This window comes from Pleurodeles waltl, chromosome 2_2, assembly GCF_031143425.1.
Source record: "Pleurodeles waltl isolate 20211129_DDA chromosome 2_2, aPleWal1.hap1.20221129, whole genome shotgun sequence".
Classification (NCBI taxonomy): domain Eukaryota; kingdom Metazoa; phylum Chordata; class Amphibia; order Caudata; family Salamandridae; genus Pleurodeles; species Pleurodeles waltl.
The window spans coordinates 906,389,124-906,409,197 of NC_090439.1; the positions used below are offsets into that span (position 1 = coordinate 906,389,124).

General features: G+C 41.8%; 1 protein-coding gene across 9 annotated transcripts in view; it reads left to right on the forward strand.

The window, feature by feature from the left end:
• OXR1 (oxidation resistance 1) overlaps positions 1–20,074 on the forward strand; it is a 1,752,159-nt gene that overhangs the window by 1,595,344 nt on the left and 136,741 nt on the right. For 5 of the 9 annotated variants that reach the window (XM_069220609.1, XM_069220610.1, XM_069220608.1 and 2 more), the window contains one exon: positions 12,891–12,971. The exons of the other annotated variants lie outside the window; for them this stretch is intronic. In XM_069220609.1, coding sequence (XP_069076710.1) covers positions 12,891–12,971 — 81 coding nt within the window. The remainder of the gene's footprint in view (positions 1–12,890; positions 12,972–20,074) is intronic. 9 annotated transcript variants of the gene reach the window in all.

Below are 20,074 nucleotides of genomic sequence, written 5' to 3' on the forward strand. Positions count from 1 at the left end.
TTGTTATATAGAAATAACACAGACAGAAAGAAGCACTACTAGAGAGAGTACAAAATATTAGGTAATGGAGAAGGCCCTTATACTTGGCATATGCCACTTTCAAACTGCTGAACTTTCTTGAACAGGTGCCTCCCCAGTGAAAAGTGGCTTTCACTCTAGTAATTCCAAAGCAAATGCTCCCACAAGGAGCTAAAGAAGAGCACCGTGGGTTTTCCGAAATTCAATTTATTTTAACCAAGCAGACTCGTTTCATCAACCACCTTTCTCATGCTGGTTAACATGAACAGTTTTCATCACAACTTCGTTAAAAAGTGTCTTAGTTCACTCCCATTGGTGCACAAATCAATGCAAGTGTAAATGGACTGTTAAGTTGCCGTTCAATCCTTCATCAATTTGCCGCCACCACCATTGTATAGTTTTTAGGCTATATTTGGTCCCAATTACTGTATCTGCAGGCTGTAAAACATCTTCAGTAGATTATATTTTCACATTGAGTATTGTCCTCAGGGAATACACATTCATAGCAGACAAGTTTATTTAGCACTCAAACACCACAGGAGCACTTGCGCTTAATAAAATCTGACCTCTGTGTCCCTCATTCAAATCGCATTGCCACATCAGGTCTCTCACAGCCACAAGCGCAGTTTTCATAGCCACCGCTTATCCAGTATAGTAATGTTGCCTTAGTGTTAGCCGACATGATACTGCTTTCTCGGCTACGGCCGTTCTGGAGGTCTACACTCCATTTCAAATGCCACTTTTAAACTACCGAACTCTTTCTTGAACGGGTGCCTCCATCGTGAAAAGTGGCTTTCACAGTAGTAATTCCAAAGTAAACTCCCCAACCCCATGTGCAACAGGGATAGGCCACAGGGCCCACATCCCCCACGGGCCGGCCTTTTATTTTAATTTATTATATTTATTTGGAGGGTAGGGACTGTGTGACCCACCTCGCCCAGCCGGTTTCGACCCGGGGGACCCCATCCGTGGGCCTGGCCTTTTATTTATTTTTGTTATTTTTATTTGGGGGTGGCGGTCTGCGCAGCCATTCTCCCCTGGCCGATTTTGGGAGGAAACCTCCACTCGCAGTGAGGGAAAGCTGTTTAAAGTCTTTGTGAGCCCCGGGGAGGTGTTGGGCTGAAGCCGGTTCCCAAGATGGCTGCCAATTCCTGGTTTGGATGGCCGACAGCCAATCAGATCGTTGCATTTTCCTTCACGAGGCCGTCATTATTCGCTAAGTCATCGCGGCCAGAAAGATCCATATTTGGATTTCCTTTTGATTTCTCATAATACTGAACGGATATACACCAAATAAGCAAAAGTAATCTGCGTACTGAAAGTTAGCTTTCTGACAAATTTGGTGTAATTCCATCCAGTGGTTCAGGCTGTAGTCATGTTCAAAGCTCCTATGGGAATTAACATGCAAAACTAATGTTTTTTTTTTTTACCCCCACCCCTTTCTTTTTTCTCGCCCCCCGCTTGACGGCTCACGCTGAATCTTTCAAGAATCACCAGGGCACTGGTAGGGGTATATATGTAGGTTAGTTGTTTTATACTAGCAAACAAAAGCTCACATGCACCACAGCAGCCACTTGTGCAGACGTTCTGCATTGCTGTTGCTGTGGAATGGTAGTTTGAGCGCTCAGTTTGAATCGCAGGTGGGGTTAGCTGGCAGCTGCAGATAAAGCTTGTGCACATCACTTCAACCTGGCAGCTGGTGGGGAGGGGACATTAGAAGTAGCGGTCGCCCGAGCAGCTGCAAAAACTTGTTTAAACATTTTAGCATTGAACCTGCTGAGATGCAGTAGCTCATACACAGTGTGACAGTATGGCAGCCAATGTACAAGTAAAATCTGCCACAGATTTTAGTGCAGCATTAGTCTTTCGCCTCACTAGGTCTAAAACTCTCCAGCTTTGCTTGCTAGGTTTTAAACTTTATTGGGAGATGAATTCTTAACAGGCAGAAAGTCAAAAGCACTTTGCACTTTTGCCTGGAGATCGGTGAGTCACTAAGACTAACCCTGGATTTGTTGGCCTGAATTGTTTCAAGGAGCCTATCCCTGAATGATTAAATGATCACTATCGTAGACCAAAACCGTGTTCTCAGTTTTTTCTTTTTTTTATCTGACATTTTTGGGGGAGGTTAATACTTTACCAGAGTTTATTCTGAATTATGATGTCTTACACTTGTCATTCATCACAGCGGTCTCTGGAGACTTTCATCCCTACTTTGTATTGTTAATGCTTCCCTCACATAAGGAATCTACCCAGAAGCTGTCAACAGAGGTAAGATACTTTTACTCATAAACACACTAGATCCCATCACTAATCCACCATTCATCAGCAGGGTCATTAAGAAAGCAGTTTATGTTCAACTCCAAGTTCACATTACTGCTAACCATCTCTTACATGACAGCCAGTCTGGCTTCAGAAAATGCGGCAGCACGAAGACTGCTACCTTACTCAGTGTAGATGATGCCCTCCTGGGTCTCTCATCTTTCTTCTACACAGTTGATCATCCCACTCTAATTTGCACTCTGAAATTTGAATGTAAATAACGAGCAGCACTGGTGCACCACTTAACACTCCAACCAACACCATTTTATACACTTGGGCACCCAAACGTTCCCCATCACATGCTAAGTCAGAGTATTTATACTGTACCCTGTCTGGCAACTTCTTCATGGAACTGCTTGGTGCTCTGCTCACAGGCAACCAAACACCAAATATTTCCTCTTAATAATACAAAATGAAGCAATCCCAAACACTTCCCACTCATTCAGTTAATAATACAAAACCACACTCTTATGAACAGAAGAGCCTAATGAGAATAGCAAACATCTCTAAAAAAAAAAAAAAAAAAAAAAATAATAATATTTAAAATGCATTTATACGACATAAAATAATGCTACTTAAATATTAAATAAAGAGAAACTTTTTTTCAAGACAAAACCATCTGTCGTTAGACAAATATACATCCACAATATATATCACTGAGTGTTTATAAAATTAATCCTATACAGATGTCCAGTGTTGGTGGATTGTGACACAGTTAATATTTGATGTGTTCTCTTGGGATGATTAAAACTGAATTATTAGAAACCGTCCAGTAATTAATACAAATGGTACTTGTCCTAGTTTGGACTCAAATTGAGGCCTCAATCTTGGGACCGGGCACCATCCTGGTCCCATAATTTCACGTTCGGGTCTAATCTTGTATATTTATATACATCTTTTGAATGAAACCTCTGACAATATAATCTCTGTGGTGATCTTAGGCTAGTAGACTGTTAAATCCTCTCTGTCTTCACTATGTCCTGCTCATACCTAAATCCCTTCACTATTAGAGGGGTTCCAAACACTTCTCAGCCGTGATGTGGTTTATCTTCCCAACATTGGGGCGGCATGACTATAATCATCCTCCTCCCTACAGTGTGTCAGAGAGATTGAGTCACTCAGGCACTCTGTCGGCAAGGGGATCTAGGGAAGCCAGACAGAATTGAACAGAGTCTACTAGCCTAAGTTCACCACAGAGTTTGCATTGGAGGAGGTTCCATTAATAAGATAAATATAAATATGTAAGGTAGGACCCCAATCAGGGCTTGAAACCAGGATGCTTCCCACTCTCATGAGTACTGAATGTTGTGTATTGATCCTAGTGTTAATGACTGACAGGCCTGTCCAGAAGAGTATGATCGGTAAGCAAGGATGAGTTTGATAGAGGGACAGTAGAAAGAGAGGACAAAGTATGGTCAGCTTTTGAGCCAATCCCATTAGCAGCTTCACAAACATGGACTTAATTGTCGTTATCATCTACACTCAAAGATGAAACAGGAGCTGAAGCTTCCCTAAAAGTTTTGTCGCTCATAGATTCTTTGATGCCAGATGTACACACATGTACGTTATCGTTGTAGAGCCCCTGGCGCCTTGGGTCCAGTCTCAGAAGCACCTAAAGAACATTCGCCTTCATGTTGGACACATGCACTCAGTGCGGAGTTTGCTCGTGGGGTGGAGACACCTTTCACAATATCCTTGTTGATCATTAAAAATTCTTTTATGCTGTTTGTGCATACAGGTGTGTAATCAATACAAGGGCCAACTGTATGAAAAGGAATAATAAGCTTCGAGTTGCAGTCAAATTTATTATTTTCCTTTCATTTTAAGGTACTCGCTCCACATTGGGCATTTCACACTTTCGATGATGGGCCTCATTTTTCATTTGACTTCACACGCTTACTTTCATAGAACTGCTGGCCTTTGGCAGCAAGGTGAACAGCTTTTTATAGATCTTCGTGAAATCAGGGTGAGGGGATGGGGTTTAGAGAGAGTCAACTATAGAGGAGGGAATTATAGACGATGAACAAAGTTTGCAGGCGGCTCAAAGATAGTTAAAGATGAGCAAGTGTTAGGCGGGTGCTGATAATGCTTTTACAATAATGGGAGTAAGTATTGCTGTCGGACTACTCAAATTCAGAGAGTGGCATCAGCAAAGATTTCTCACAGACTTCAAAGAGGGGAGAGTAGAATAAGAGTTGCAAGCCTCATCAGGTTTGTATTCACTGGGTTTGGGCTTTCACCACCTCACCTTCTCCCCTTCAGCCAACCACCACCAGGGAAAAACAGGGATTACCTCCCAAATCACCTGCTTCCGAGGCACTTAAGGCAGCCAAGGAAGGTTCTGGCAATGTAAACCCCCAGGAACGCACTGAGGTGCTTCCAGAGCACAGCAACGGGGGTACAGAGACTCTCGCCCCCTCGGTTGTACCACACTTATACCTTTAGTATGCTCTTGTATTATATTGTCATATCTTGTATTAGCCCGTACTCTGGCCCTGTGGTGGCCACAGTACAGACCTCCAGTGAGCCTGCAGACTCGGAGGTTGGCAGAGTGGTGTAGTAGAGCTCTGGTCCACTGGGCTCCTCCTCCAGAGACAGAGCTGGAAAAGAGGAGGGATTGGTGGCCAGTGCAACCAGCAAGGCCACAGTAGGCAGGGCTGTCTGCAATATGGGCCATGTAGCTGCCAAAACTACTCGTACTACAACAGATGTGTGTGTGAAGAAAGCGAAAAAGCAGGGCTGCCTGTCCTGAAGTTTACAAGGACTAGGATCAAAGATAGGCATGGCACTCTGCTTCCTGTTCTGCTAATCCCCACGCCCCCCAGTTTTGCTAGCCCTCACTCATACAGGGGGGACTACAGGGTCAGACGCGGAGCAGTGTGAGCCGCACTGATGGTTCGAGCTTGCCCTCTGCCCCTCCCATTAGAGACTGGCGGCATCTTGCTACTGCTCCACGTTCTGTGCAGCTTTAACAGTTTGGGAGGTTTGGAAGAATTGGGCAACATGGCGTCTCTTCAACAATTCTACGCCACTTAGGTTCGTCTTGGACACCAACCTCACCCTCGAGGAATACATTACCAAAAAAATACTTCCTGGTACCACCTCTCTCTTCTAAAGAAAGTGAGACCGTTTCTTCCAGAAAGTGACTACAGAACTGCTGTTCAAACCCTCAACTCTACCTTCTCAGTACTGTTATCAGCCTCCCAGACTCCACACAGACACCCCTTACCAACATCCTACACACCTACGCATCCTATGCAGCACATCACATCCACAGTGTGAAGAAATATGATCCCATCACCCCTATCTTAATGGAACCTCTTTGCCTTCCCTTGCTGGCCCACACCATCTTCAAAGCCATCTGCATCATTTACAAAGTCATCACGACCAGCACCCTGCTTACGTGCTTCTCTACCCCTTCAGCCAGGGCACTGTCAGAGTACATACCAAGAAGTGTGAACATTTTAAATGTTTTTAAATTAAACAGCAGACCATTTCCATCTATGAGCTCAGGATCTGGAACAATTTCACTGTATTCACCAGGACTGCCCCAATGCTGCTTCAATTTAGAGAAGCTTTGAAAGTGCAACTCTTTTAAGAATGCTACATCACAATGCATTAGCAGTCCTCGAACCTGCTACCTCTCCTATCACTTATTCACTTTATGCTTTTCTTTGATTGTGTATGCCGCTCCATTGCCTTTTGCCTAGGTTTGCCACCCAGCATCTGGACCAATATCCCCTTATCCATCAGGACAGCCTCAACACTGTTCCAATTTAAGAAAGAGTTGAAGATTTACCTCATTAAATAACACTGCCTCACAATGCATTAACCGTCCACAAACCAGCTATCTCTCCTATCATGTGTTGACTTTATGCTTGTCTTTGACCCTGTACAGTACTCCTCTGCCTTTTGTTTGTGAAATACCATATACAAAAATATACTTACATTTACTAGAACAACCATTATTTTATTCTGTTATGATAGATGATTTTAAGCACTCTTCCCCCTTTGTGTATTGTGGGTGTCTAATCCTGACTAAGATTTACACTCACCTGTGGTGTAACCCTGAGTTCTCATTTTTATTAGTTAACAATAGGCCCTGCAGCAGTTTAACCAGTCTCTTGGAATCGGTCGATATTCTGGCTATTCATGACAGCTGGAGGGCATTCCTGTGAGCTTTGTGGGATATAGCAGAGAGTAGAAAGCAAATGAAGTGTAATGCAATAGTCTGCTTCAATTCTTGATTGTTTCTATCTTAGAAACATAGCTGCCTTCTGTTACAGATTGTGGTAAAGGTTTCACACTAACAGGTAAAACATTTACCACAAGTTTGACGTCTGAGGAGGTTTAAGCTACATGTTGGAAGGTAAGTACTTTGATATGTGAATGTGTTAGTGATCGCGTTCCAATTTACAAGTACATTGTAGACAATGTTAACATGTGAACGTTCTTCTGACTTTGTATGCTAGCATTTTCCTTTCAACTTTTAAATATTAGCATTTTCTGAAGATACTTGTGAATTTACATAATCTGAGACCTCTTTAGTTTGAGTTATTTTATGTGGCCCTTAGCAGGTGTGAGTCCACCCACAACTAGGGATTAGTTCAGCTTCTTGCAGAATTCAAGAAGTGAGGACAAGGCTCTTACGTGTAGCAGCAGGTCGTTGATTTCTATAGGAGCAATGGAGAAGGCTTGACTGCTGGAACTGGCATCCATATGTGTGGGAATCCAGACGAGCAGAGGTGTCTGGAAGGTTTATGAAAGATGCGATTGTTGAGGTGTGCTGGGCCAGTGTTGTGTACTGCCCAAAAAGTATGAATGAGGAGTTTGAATTGTGCTTGTTTGTGAATGGAGAGTCAGAAAAGCTCTTGGTGTGGTATGATGCGAGTGCGGCCTGGGAGGTTCAGTGTGATTCTGGTCGGCAAGTTCTTAATGGTCTGCAGCCTTTCTGGTGAGTTTTTTCTAGATCCCGGCATAGAAGGTGCTCCCGTAGTCCAGGTTGCTTGTGATCAGAATGTGCATGACTGTTTTCCAGGTGCTGATTGGTGGGAGCCATTTGAAAATCTTCCTCAGCGTCTTCATGGTATTAAAGCATGAAAATGTGACAGCATTGACTTGGGTGGGCATACCGCATTTGCTGTTGATGATGATCCCGAGGTTCTGGGCGTGTGTGGTCATGATGGATGTCGGTCCTAGATCTGTTGCCCACAAGGTGGAGCCTCAGGGTTCATGTGTTGTTCCCTAAGATCACAATTTCAGTCTTTTCTGTGTTCAATTTTAGATAGTTTTAATCCAGTAGCCGATTTCAGTCACACAGGCATTGAACTTGATCAGGGTACTAGGCTACTTGTCTGTAATAGAGAGTATGGGTTGCATGTTGTCGACGTGGGAGAGGACTTTGATGTTGTGAGAGCGGATAATGTTAGCTAGAGGGATCATGTATGCGTTGAAGAGGGTCGGGCTCGAGGAAGATTCTTGTGGAACTCCGCATATGAAAATGTGGGCATCTGGAGTGTACTGTACCAGGCGAATGACCAGGTTCTTTCAGGAAGGAGCAGAGTCACTGCAGTGCACGTTGGATGAGAATAGGGTGGGGGGGCAATGTCAAATGTGGCTATCTATTTGCAGGAGGATGAGGGCTGCTGTGTCTCGTCTGTCCAGAGTCAGTGGAGTGTCTTCTGTGGCGACGATGAGGGCAGTGTCCTAGCTGTGCTTGGGTCTGAAACCAGACTGAGCGGGGTGGAGAAGTTGATGGTCGGTGAGGTTCACTGACTTTTCACATACAGGGTGAAATTTAGTTGTCTGTAACAGAGGAAATACCTTTCTGTAGAGATGTTTAAAATTGTTTTTATCAGAGACTTAATCAAAAAATTTAAATATGTCATTTTTTCTTAGTTTTTCAGATACCAAGGCCGTAAACATGTTTTAAAATACTATTGTTGCTTACGTTTTATACCATGCTTGTTTGTGTAAATGTGTCCCATACAACAAAGGAAGATGTACATACATCTAAGTTTAAGAGATTTAAATAAAACCAATTTATATTTAAACATCAATGAAATTAGTTTGTTTTAGCAAATAAACTCAATGATGGCCATGCTCCGTATGGAAAATAAAAGACTCGCGTTAGTAGCAGTTAGAAAAGATGTGTTATGGACCATTTTCTATGTGGGGAGGTTATTGTTTTACATTTCTTAAGGATGTTACTTCTATGCAATGACTTAATCACCAATGTATCTCATTTTTACATGAGAAGCTAAAAGTGGTACATTAGGAAAGAACATTAGTGTCGGTGGACAGATAGGAAAGGGGACTTTGATTTTAATGCATTAATGACTTTCTGAAAATAGTAAAGCAAAGCACCATATTTACCGTATCAATACCAAAAATCTACACTCAGATTTACACAAGTTTTACGCAATTGTTGGTGTGATGTGAAGCAAATGATGTTCAGCTTTTGGTCATGTTTTTTTCTTGGAGAACAGTTTGCGAGTGCAGTGCTAATTGGCGTGTTTCATAGAACGAAACCTCGGTTAAGAAAATGTAGTGGGTGTTACAAGTCAAAAACTACACTAACGCCCACGAGTCCATTCTGATCAATACCTACTAAGGCAAGGTAAAGTAGCGGTTATAAAGTTACATTGAATGCAAGCACCAAAAGAAAACAGGGACAAATAATGTGCATAAGTCTGGCAGTGAGCATCACCCATCACTGTTTGATTCTGAGATGCATAATATGTTTAATAATCACAAAGTATGTACACATTATGCAATTTACCCTTGGGTGTTATCTGCGTGAAGATAATTGTGTCAAGGTTATGCTTTGATTGCTAAAGTCACCCTTGATATCACTTGATTTTATTTTTTAAGCCTTTATTTTATGAGACCGCTCTAGATTGTTTAATGTCTCAGGAGAATAGCATTATTTCTGTTGGCTGTAAAGTCTTCACAGTGTAGCGTGTGATGATAATGCTGCGCCAAATGTATCCGTTTCTGCAACTCAGCTGGTTTTTGCTCATGGTGCAAATCTGAGTATATATGCCCTTTGCCTTGTGACATAAGAGCAGTTAGAAGGGTCCAAGGTCCTCTACAGCTTCAGGATCTTGGTTTTGGTCCATATGTATCTGTTACATCAGTGTACGTCTTTTATGAACTCAACTCAAACAGTATTCAGAACAGTAAGCCTAGCGTTATTTGGCATTACCAGTGAGTCGCAAATCCCTGTATAACCCATGTTTCACTCAAGTGTAATCATATTTCAATAAAACATGTAGGCGACAAAGACAGTAGCAGTGGACAGTTTGCTTTAATGCGAGGAAAAATAGTTAGGATGATGGTTAAGGAAAAGCGAATTGTACATTCTGAACTCTTTGGTTATTTCGGCACACAAGTAACTTTCTATTCTGGTCCTAACATGTCTCACATTTAAGGTTACCAAATCCAGCCAGTTCTATTGCAAAGACTGATTGTTGCCTTCTGAAGGATAGCTCTGCTGTCTGAAGCAAGCAATGCGATCTGTGTAACATTTAGCATGACATTTGTTGAAAGCCAGATCCTGTGGTTATGTGCAAGTCAATTTTTGCTTTGTTTGTTAGTCCGGACCTGTAAGCTTTGTGATATCTGAGACTTAGCTCTGCACTCTAAGAGTGAATGCCTGTAAGAGTGTATAACTTGGAGATGGTTCTGTTTTCTAAATCAAACGCATGCAAAATCTGTCATCTCAGATAATTCTCGTGATGACAGTGTGTTGTTTGGTTCACCTTGTGAAAAACTGCTTTCTAGAGCCAGAGCCTTTGTTTGTTTAACAAGCTGGAATATCCTGTGTGAGGGGTGATACTTTTAGTTGTGTCCCACCATATGCTATGTCATTGCCCTTGCAGTAGGGCTTCCAGACACCACACACACCACCCAGACAATAGGGCATATAATTATCTTAACACATATTTAGCGTATGCTATTAACGGTCTGTTGCAACACCCAACTGCATTTATTTCCATCCATTAGCCTTAACATACGTTTACCATGCAATGGTCAGGTTTACTAACCTATGAAATGTGCACTGGTTCAGCCCTTTGATTTGCTCTGTCAAATACAGAGGATTTGCACCCATGTGTGCTATGGATATCATATCTTTAGGTTTGCGATGGAAATCTCTGAGCACTTTGGAAAGACATCCATAGACTATCGAGAGATTGCTATGATACCTTTACCAGTGGATGATTGTTTATTGTTCAAATGCCTATAACATTGTCAATTGTTTAAAATGATCTTGGATGTAGAAGGGAGACCTCTTCTTTCATCCAATTCTCTTAAAGTTTCAGATCTCAACTCTAAGCCCACCCTTTAATAACATGTGATTGCCCGTGTACTTTAATCTCGCTATGCTTTATCTTCTAGCACCCTTTCTTTTGAAATATTTTCCCCTATTCTCTTTATGTGCAGTGTTCTTATGTAAGTAGCCATTGTGTGGAATGTAGTATGTAATAAATCACATCTCAGGTAATAGTTTTCTGCAGTTAACATATTGCATTGCTTTTGTCAATCAAACCTTATGTATTGGATGTTTATTTGGTTGCTCATATCTAGCTCAGAGGAACAGCTGACCTTAGATCCTAAAGGAAATAAGCTCCCACAGAATGCATTAGACAACTATGCAGTACATAAATTCCCGCAGTATATGAAAGAAGAGAAAAGCCAACATATTGACTTAACATTTCACATTCTTTCAAAGCCGGCAAGGCACTTGTGAGTATCAGTGGATGATTGTAGATTTTCTACTGCACAATAGGTGCTCATCTTTAGAAATATATATTAATAGCAACAGTGGCTCAATGCAGTGATACTTTAGAGGAAAAATCGGTAACATTTTGAGTGAACTAATAAATAAATGTGTATTACCCTTTGACAATCAATGAAATCCAGTATTCAGAGGTATTAGTGGTATTGCAGCATCCATTCATCATCACCAGGACAGAAGTTCAAAGCATATACCGTATTTATCGGCGTATAACAAGCACTTTTTCTCCCTGAAAATAGGGGGCAAATGATGTGTGCGTGTTATACGCCGATAAAATGTAATGGGTTTTTTTTCTGAAATTTCCTCTTAAAATGAGGTGCGTGTTATACGCCGGTGCGTGTTATACGCCGATAAATACGGTAATTGAAGAATACAGTAGGTTCTCGAAATGTCCCCAGTCAGGGAAGGTTTTTGCAGAAAGACAGTGAGCCAAGAGGTCCCCACTTGGAAATCGCCTTAAATCAAGGTTCCAGGATTATTAATGAAGCCTGCAAGCTGTTGAAAGATTTCTTGTTGTGTTACTCAAAACTTCCTACAATTGGTACATTGTGGTTTCTGATGCTATTATTATTTTCACCAATGTCATTGTGCGATCACTCAAAGCACAATATACTTTTAAAATATTGTGCTATTGCGTTGCTCTGTTTAAAACATTGTTTTAAATGAATCAAAGATGCAATATCATTTTACATCTGAATATTACTTATTTCTGTGTCACAGGGTGATGGATACTTAACTCTTTATTATTTTACTCGAGTTTTCTCCTCAACCTTTCCTTTCCTTTAAAGCATTACCTATTTGAACCATTATTGCTGATAACATAAAACACAGAGGGTTTCCGATTGGTCTACTCAGCAGCGCCTGCTTTAAATACCACAACTTTAGAAAGGAGCAGAATATAAGCTGTATTAAACATAATTTGGGGGAGAGAAGTGTCCCAATAGGAACTGTTTTTCTTTTTTTTCTTTTTTCTTTTTTCTTTTTTTGCAATACAAAACCGTTGAAATATGGGAGTATATTGTAAAACTTGGCGAGTACATTTGTGCACTACAAACACCTCACATGGATTCTCTTGACTTGAAAACTGCACTTTGGAGAGCATGTACCACACCGTAGTGACATACCTAAGGTAGGTTCCTATGTCAATGTTGTTGCACGCTCAAATTCACTTTCCAGGTGGTTGGAACCTGCTTTGAGATACTTATCTTTTATCAGATTATTTTTCAACGTAAGCACCATCTGGACCACTATCTGATGAAGATTTATGCTGTTCGATAACATGGATTTATTTTTAAGCGGAGTGCACTGTTACGTTCTATATACACTGGGATACATTGTATTCAAGATTCCTGAACGTAATGCATATTCTCAAACCATGTGCTTTGTTGTGTCAATGTTAAACTGCTTTGTAATGCTTATATGTCGTGACATGTCGATTTAACATTAACATTACTAACATCGTTACTTTCAGCTATCTGTGTGTTGCCATCTAACAATTTCTGTTTGATGTTGTGTTGAAAAAACTGTCTGCTGCTTTCCTACTATCTTAATGTCACTTGTTCTAACCTTAAATGACTATATACCACCCGAGCACATCAAGAACGATTGGCAGTGTATTTTAAACATTTTTTGCTTTTTTCTTCAAAACTTTCTGCAAATTTCTTCATCCATAATCATTCTATTTCACCTATTTTGTTCTTTTGTTTTCTTTTAAATGTCAGTGGAATTATTGTCTTCCTGTCTCCATATTCAGGTAGTGTCAGTGGCTGAGTATCACCGCAGGATCGATGCTCTAAATACTGAAGAACTGCGCATACTCTGCAGACGTCTCAAGGTGCTCTCTTCAGTAGTTAAACATATTCTCCAGTCACTAGCTCGTGTGCTTTATTTGTTGTGTGTTTGACCGAGGCAAAATCTACACATGTTGTCCTCGCTTAAGCTACCATTAAGTAGTCGAAAATGGGACAGAAAATTCCTGTCTTAAATAAATTATTTTTCGAATATTGAGATTCCAAGGCGACCTTCCACCGTGTCACTTTCCAGTCGGCTAATTATGCTAATTAAAAATAATGTAGAAAGGAATTTTCTGTCACCAGTAGCTGGATAATGGTATTTTCATCATTTTATTCTAGGTTAAATAGGCCTGTCTAATATTGTTGTTTCATATAAATGTTTGGGACAAGTTTGTTTTATCTTAGCATAGCATGTGGGCTGTAAGCATGAATTTGGAACAGACACTGCTTTCAAAAAAAGGAAAACATAATTTTCCCGGGTTGGTTAGTGCTGGTATCAAGCTAACAATAACAAGGCATGAAATAAAGCCATTGTAGTTTAATGCGCGTTTATTTTAAACTCGTCTTTTACTCCCGCATTATGTTGCATGAAGGTGCAAAGAACTTACCAAATAGTTAAGTTTATGGGAACATTACCTAAAAAGAAAAGCCAGGCTGTCTACAAGGCACACTTTGTTTAGAACAAGGAGGGAAGCAAATATGAATTTTAGAATTTTTTCTAAATGTTTGCAGCAATGGACAACCATATCCCACACACAAACTATTTTTTCTTGTGTGCTGTGCCTTTATTACCCTCTTCTAAGAATTGATAGTTAACTAGCTAACGAGCTATATGTTGTTAGTGATTCTCTTCTGCTAGTATCTTTATTTTGTGCTGGTTCCTGTCTGCATGCATGTCATCGCGCTGCTTTTCCTGTTCGTTTAGTTGCAGATCTGTAAGCTGATGTTAGTCCTTCCCAGACAATTGGACAAAGACACTGGGCCACTGACACTGGGACCTGGAGCCACAGATAGATACTGGGATGCGAGGCATAAATACACACCCTAAGAGCGAACCCCACTCTCACGGGCACCACACTACGACCAAGAAGCCCTGTAAAGAACAGGAGTGTGGAATTCAATTAAATATCTACTTGTCCGAGGGAGAGGTTGCTTCTTAAATCAATCTGTCTGTAAAAAAAAAAAAAAAAAATCTACTTGTCCCTTTGGTGCCGATATAGTGTGGAAAAAAATTATGGCAGCAATCACATTATGTAAGAGTTCTGATAATAGCCTCTCCGAATATGCCATGGCGAATACTATAGTAGGGTTTGAATACTAGTAATTTCAAGCCCTACTAAAGCAGTTTCCTTATTTTGCCACCTTTCCTTAAATCTCCATACTAAGGCTGGAGGAAGCAGCAAGTAATAGTTTCAGGGCTAGAATGCCTTTGAGGCTGTGCAAACCTACTAACTTGCATGTTTAATGGATTTTCACCAGCTCTTCTCTAATCGTTTTCCATACTAAGAGGTGGGAAATTCACTCCTGACAAGGGCAGAAGTAGAAGTTCTTCCAAGGTTGCGAACAAAGTGGTTTGAGGGAAAGTGAACTGGTAAACGCTCAATAGATTTTCGCATAAGCAAATCTACACATGCATATTTGTTTGTGCTAAAATACAGTTCACAAATGTTGTCTATGAATATGATTTTGTGGTCTACTTCTGTATATTCTTGTGAAATCATGAAAGCCACTAATGCAAATACATATACCCTGGGTGCACTTTCGTGACTTCCTTTAAGAATTGGGCCCCTAATTAGGTCTGGTGTTAACTAAGATATTTTGTTTTTATTAAAATTCTATTTCTCTATCCATGTATCGGCTAGCTTTACTGTGAGTGATAGCACTCTGCCACAAGTAGCTTATTGGCACACAAAGTTTTGTTCAGTGCCAGGAACTAGTGTGGCCATGTGTGCTTTTTGAGACCAAAACACTTTTTTTTTTTGTTTTTTTTTTTGCGCTTTTTGACAATGTTTGTTATACTGGTAAGAGGGCTTGATAACTCCCACAACAATAAAGTTTTACAAAATCCATGTCAAAACAAGACAGCAGGCATTGACAAAACCAAAACACTGACAGCCACTGTTGGATCAGTTGGCATTGCCTGTGCTTCTTTATTTTCACGTTTCCCATAATCTTGTTGAAAATGGTTACATTGATTTTTCATCGTGATTAGTTTTTGGAAATACTTGCATGCATCAGCATATTTTACTAAACAATGCTTCAAAGAAATAGTACCTAAAATGTCACAGTAATTTATCAAAACTTTTTTTTCCTACTTGCATGTTTTTCTGACTATCAATTTTGAAAGCAAAGAATTCTCAATCTTTCTTACAAGCATCTGCAAACATTTGCATCTAATAAGAGAGGATTGTGGGAGCATTATACGTAGTCTCAACTGTTAAACTTTTCACACGTGTTCACTTTTTTTTTTTTTTTTTTACTGGAGCCACTGTCAGTAGTGCTCACCCTAATAAAGGCTTTGCATTGCTAAACCATAAATACAAGTTTGAAAAGTATTAACATATGGACACACATATTACCTCTACTGCAGACAGTTCCTTTCCCTATAAACTGGCAGCCAGAAGGCTTGTGCTTCAGGGGTTTGGACCTTATTGTCCCAAGGACAAAATAAACATGAAAACCTGTAGTCCTTGACCCCAAACAATATATCCTGGGCGTTGGGCTATAAGAATTACACACCCTGAAAGAATGAACTTGGCACAGTGTAAAAACATAATGGCATAGTTGATTAATCGCTCCAACCCACGGTGCTCTGTTGTACAAATTACGGCATGCAGCGAATGGCTTGGACTCAGTCTTCTGCTTGATATTAATGGACACCAACTCTCAAACATTTCCCTTCCTTGTTCCTGCAGCCAGAAGTTGCTGTTGGCAACTCTTCTTCTGCTATGCAGGCATTTATGTTTATTACCTTTGCATTTTTCAGGGAAGTTGTAGTTTTTTTGAAACCTTACTATGTGTGCTTAGCACTTGATTGTTTCAGTCCATTTAGTCTGCAGGTGTATGTTGTCTTCTACTATGACACGTTTCTATTTTGTAAGTCTTTGTATGAAAATAAAACGTAGTTAAACATCCTTGGTATTATCACTCAAGAGGTCACTGTTAATCTTTTTTGGGAGTAAGTAGTGGCAATTTCCCTAGACTTTTTAATTCACTCCTACCAAACAGTACAAGCTGTCTGAATGGTTAAGATATGCTTTGAATTTACAGTGGGGTTACAGGCCACTTGTTGCTTATCATTGAGGGGCTGTCACTCTCATTTACTTTCTTCTTAATCTATGGCTTGCTGTTGTGCCTGTTCCTGCGCTAAAGCAGGAACAGCTTTTTACCATCCCTTTGATTGGTGGACTTGTATCCTTCCACTGCTCACCTTTATAGAACTATTTTCTTATTTTTGATTAATCACCCCATGGGAGTGCATGAGCGTTCTCTCCCTCCCGTGCCACTCCCACACCAAAAACCTGCTCTGTGCTCCATGTTGATCTCTTAGTCACTTCTCCCCTCAACCACAGCTGTCTCCAGTGTTCTGTGTTGCTCTCTTAAGTTGTGTTCCCTGCACTGTTCTTTCCATTGTGTGCTTCTCCCCACATCTCACTGTTGCTCTCTCCCTCAAGTGCTATTTATCCCTCTTCTTGCTCCTTTGCTGCTACCACCCACCCTCCCCGGTCAGTGTTTTTATTTTCATTTTGCACAGAAGAAAGGAGTTACTGGACTAGAGCAATCTGCAAGGGATGTAGGGCCAAAGACGTTCCTGAACCTACAGTAGATTCTTTCTGTGATCAGAGTAATATCTGATAGAGAGTTCTCGCTGCAGATTCCTTACCTTTGAATTTCCCCAGGTGTCAGACTGGGATCCGGAAACTTTTGTTTGAGCAGTACCCCTGTGCGCGTTGTCGGGTGGCTTCGTTTGGTGCTGTGTGGTGTCTGGGCCGGATGTGACAGCCTCGGTCACATATATATATATATGTTCAATGGCATGTGTAGCTGCAGATACACATGCTGTGCATTATCCTGCCATCTAGTGTTGGGCTCGGAGTGTTACAAGTTGTTTTTCTTCGAAGAAGTCTTTTCGAGTCACGAGACGAGGGACTCCTCCCTTTCGGCTCCATTGCGCATGGGCGCCAACTCCATCTTAGATTGTTTTCCAAGAGATCGGCACCCCAAAAGCCAAAAAGGTTTCCTCAGAGCCGAAAAAGACTGCCGAAAAGATTTTGGTGCCGAAACATGCAGCCTCGGAGCCGAAACACAGCTCCTATACAGAGGAACAAGGCCTTTCCACACAATTACAAGGCCACAGATTTGAACAAGAACTGGGCATGGGAGAGCCAGACCATACCCAGAGGAGGCTCCATATACAAAAAGACACAGGGAAAATCAGAACTGTTCCTCCAATAAAGATGAAGCTCGCATTCCAAGAGGCGGAAATGCAGCCAAAAGCAAAAGTGGCTGAAGAAAAAACACCACCACAGTTTTCGCCACAGCAATCGCCAGCGCACTCGCCACATCTGTCCCCAGTAGCAACACCCCCAATGATGCAGTCACCAACGCACACAGGGATGAGCCAAGATGACCCGGATGCATGGGATTTGTATGATGCACCGGTCTCAGATAATAGTCCTGATTGCTACCCGGCAAGGCCATCACCACCTGAGGACAGTACTGCTTACATGCAGGTGGTTTCCAGGGCAGCTACTTTTCATAATGTAGCACTGCATGCAGAGCCCATAGAAGATGACTTCTTGTTCAACACCCTGTCATCTACGCACAGCCAATACCAAAGTTTGCCAATGTTACCAGGCATGTTAAAACACGGCAAACAGGTGTTTCAGGACCCAGTCAAAAGCAGACCCATCACACCTAGGTTGGAGAAGAAGTATAAACCTCCCCCTACGGACCCTGTGTACATCACACAGCAGTTAACTCCTGATTCGGTGGTAGTAGGAGCAGCCCGGAAAAGGGCAAACTCACAAACTTCTGGAGACGCACCACCGCCCGACAAAGAAAGTCGGAAATTCGATGCAGCAGGCAAGAGGGTGGCCGCACAGGCAGCCAATCAATGGCGAATTGCCAATTCTCAAGCTCTACTGGCAAGATACGACAGGGCACATTGGGATGAAATGCAACATCTCATTCAACACCTTCCCAAGGAGTTCCAGAAACGTGCCCAACAGGTTGTCGAGGAGGGCCAAACTATCTCCAACAACCAAATAAGGTCAGCTATGGACTCAGCAGATACGGCGGCCAGGACAGTAAACACGGCGGTAACCATTCGGAGGCACGCATGGCTACGGACCTCCCGATTTAAGCCAGAATTCCAGCAGGCTGTGCTGAATATGCCTTTTAACGAACAACAATTGTTTGGGTCGGAGGTGGATACAGCGATAGAAAAACTAAAGAAGGACACAGCCAAGGCCATGGGCGCGCTCTACTCCCCACAGAGCAGAGGCACTTTTAGGAAGCCACACTTTAGAGGGGGGTTTCGGGCCCAAACCACAGAGCCCTCCACCTCACAAGTCAGTCCCACATATCAGGGCCAACATCCGAGAGGAGGTTTTCGAGGACAATATAGGGGTGGAGAGTTCCCTAAAACAAGAGGGAAATTCCAAAGCCCAAAAACCCCACAAACCAAACAGTGACTTCAATGTCACAAACCCCCACCACACAACACCAGTGGGGGGGAGACTTACAGATTATTACCACAACTGGGAACACATAACTACGGACGCGTGGGTCCTAGCCATTATCCAACATGGTTATTGCATAGAATTCCTACATTTGCCACCAGATGTGCCCCCAAGAGCACACAACTAGAAGTCCAAGCATTGTTACAAAAAGAAGCAATAGAACTAGTACCCAACCATCAAAAAGGAAGAGGTGTTTACTCCCTGTATTTCCTAATTCCAAAAAAGGACAAAACACTGAGACCCATATTAGACCTCAGAACACTGAATCTTTACATCAAATCAGATCACTTTCACATGGTGACACTTCAAGACGTGATTCCCTTGCTCAAACAACAGGACTACATGTCAACATTAGATCTCAAGGATGCTTATTTCCACATAACCATACATCCTTCCCACAGAAAATACTTGAGGTTTGTAATCCAAGGCGTGCATTACCAATTCAAGGTCTTACCATTCGGCATAACAACAGCCCCAAGGGTATTCACAAAATGCCTTGCAGTTGTAGCCGCTCGCATCAGGAGACAGCACATGCACGTATTCCCTTACTTAGACGATTGGTTAATAAAAACCAGCACTCCGCAACAGTGTCTTCTGCACACAAAATATGTCATAGAAACCCTTCACAAACTAGGGTTCTCTATAAACTACCAAAAATCACATCTACAACCGTGTCAAATACAACAATACTTGGGAGCAACAATCAACACACAAAAGGGGATTGCCACTCCAAGTCCACAAAGGGTACAAGCCTTCCAAAATGTAATACTAAACATGTACCCAAACCAACACTATCAAGTGAGATTTGTAATGAAACTCCTAGGCATGATGTCTTCATGCATAGCCATTGTCCCAAACGCGAGACTACACATGCGGCCCTTACAACAGTGCCTAGCAACACAATGGACACAAGCACAGGGTCAACTTCAAGATCTAATGTTGATAGACCGCCAAACACACTTCTCGCTTCAATGGTGGAATCCTATAAATTTAAACCAAGGGCGGCCATTCCAAGACCCAGTGCCTCAATACGTGATCACAACAGATGCTTCCATGATGGGGTGAGGAGCACACCTCAACCAGCACAGTATGCAGGGACAATGGGACGTTCAACAAAGGCAACTGCATATAAATCATTTAGAGCTGTTAGCAGTGTTTCTAGCATTGAAAGCATTTCAACCACTAATAGTCCACAAAAACATTCTTGTCAAAACAGACAACATGACAACAATGTATTACTTAAACAAACAAGGAGGGACACACTCATCACAACTGTGTCTCTTAGCACAAAAGATTTGGCAATGGGCGATTCACAGTCACATTCGCCTAATAGCACAATAGATCCCAGGGATTCAAAACCAGTTGGCCGACAATCTCAGTCAAGCTCACCAACAGACACA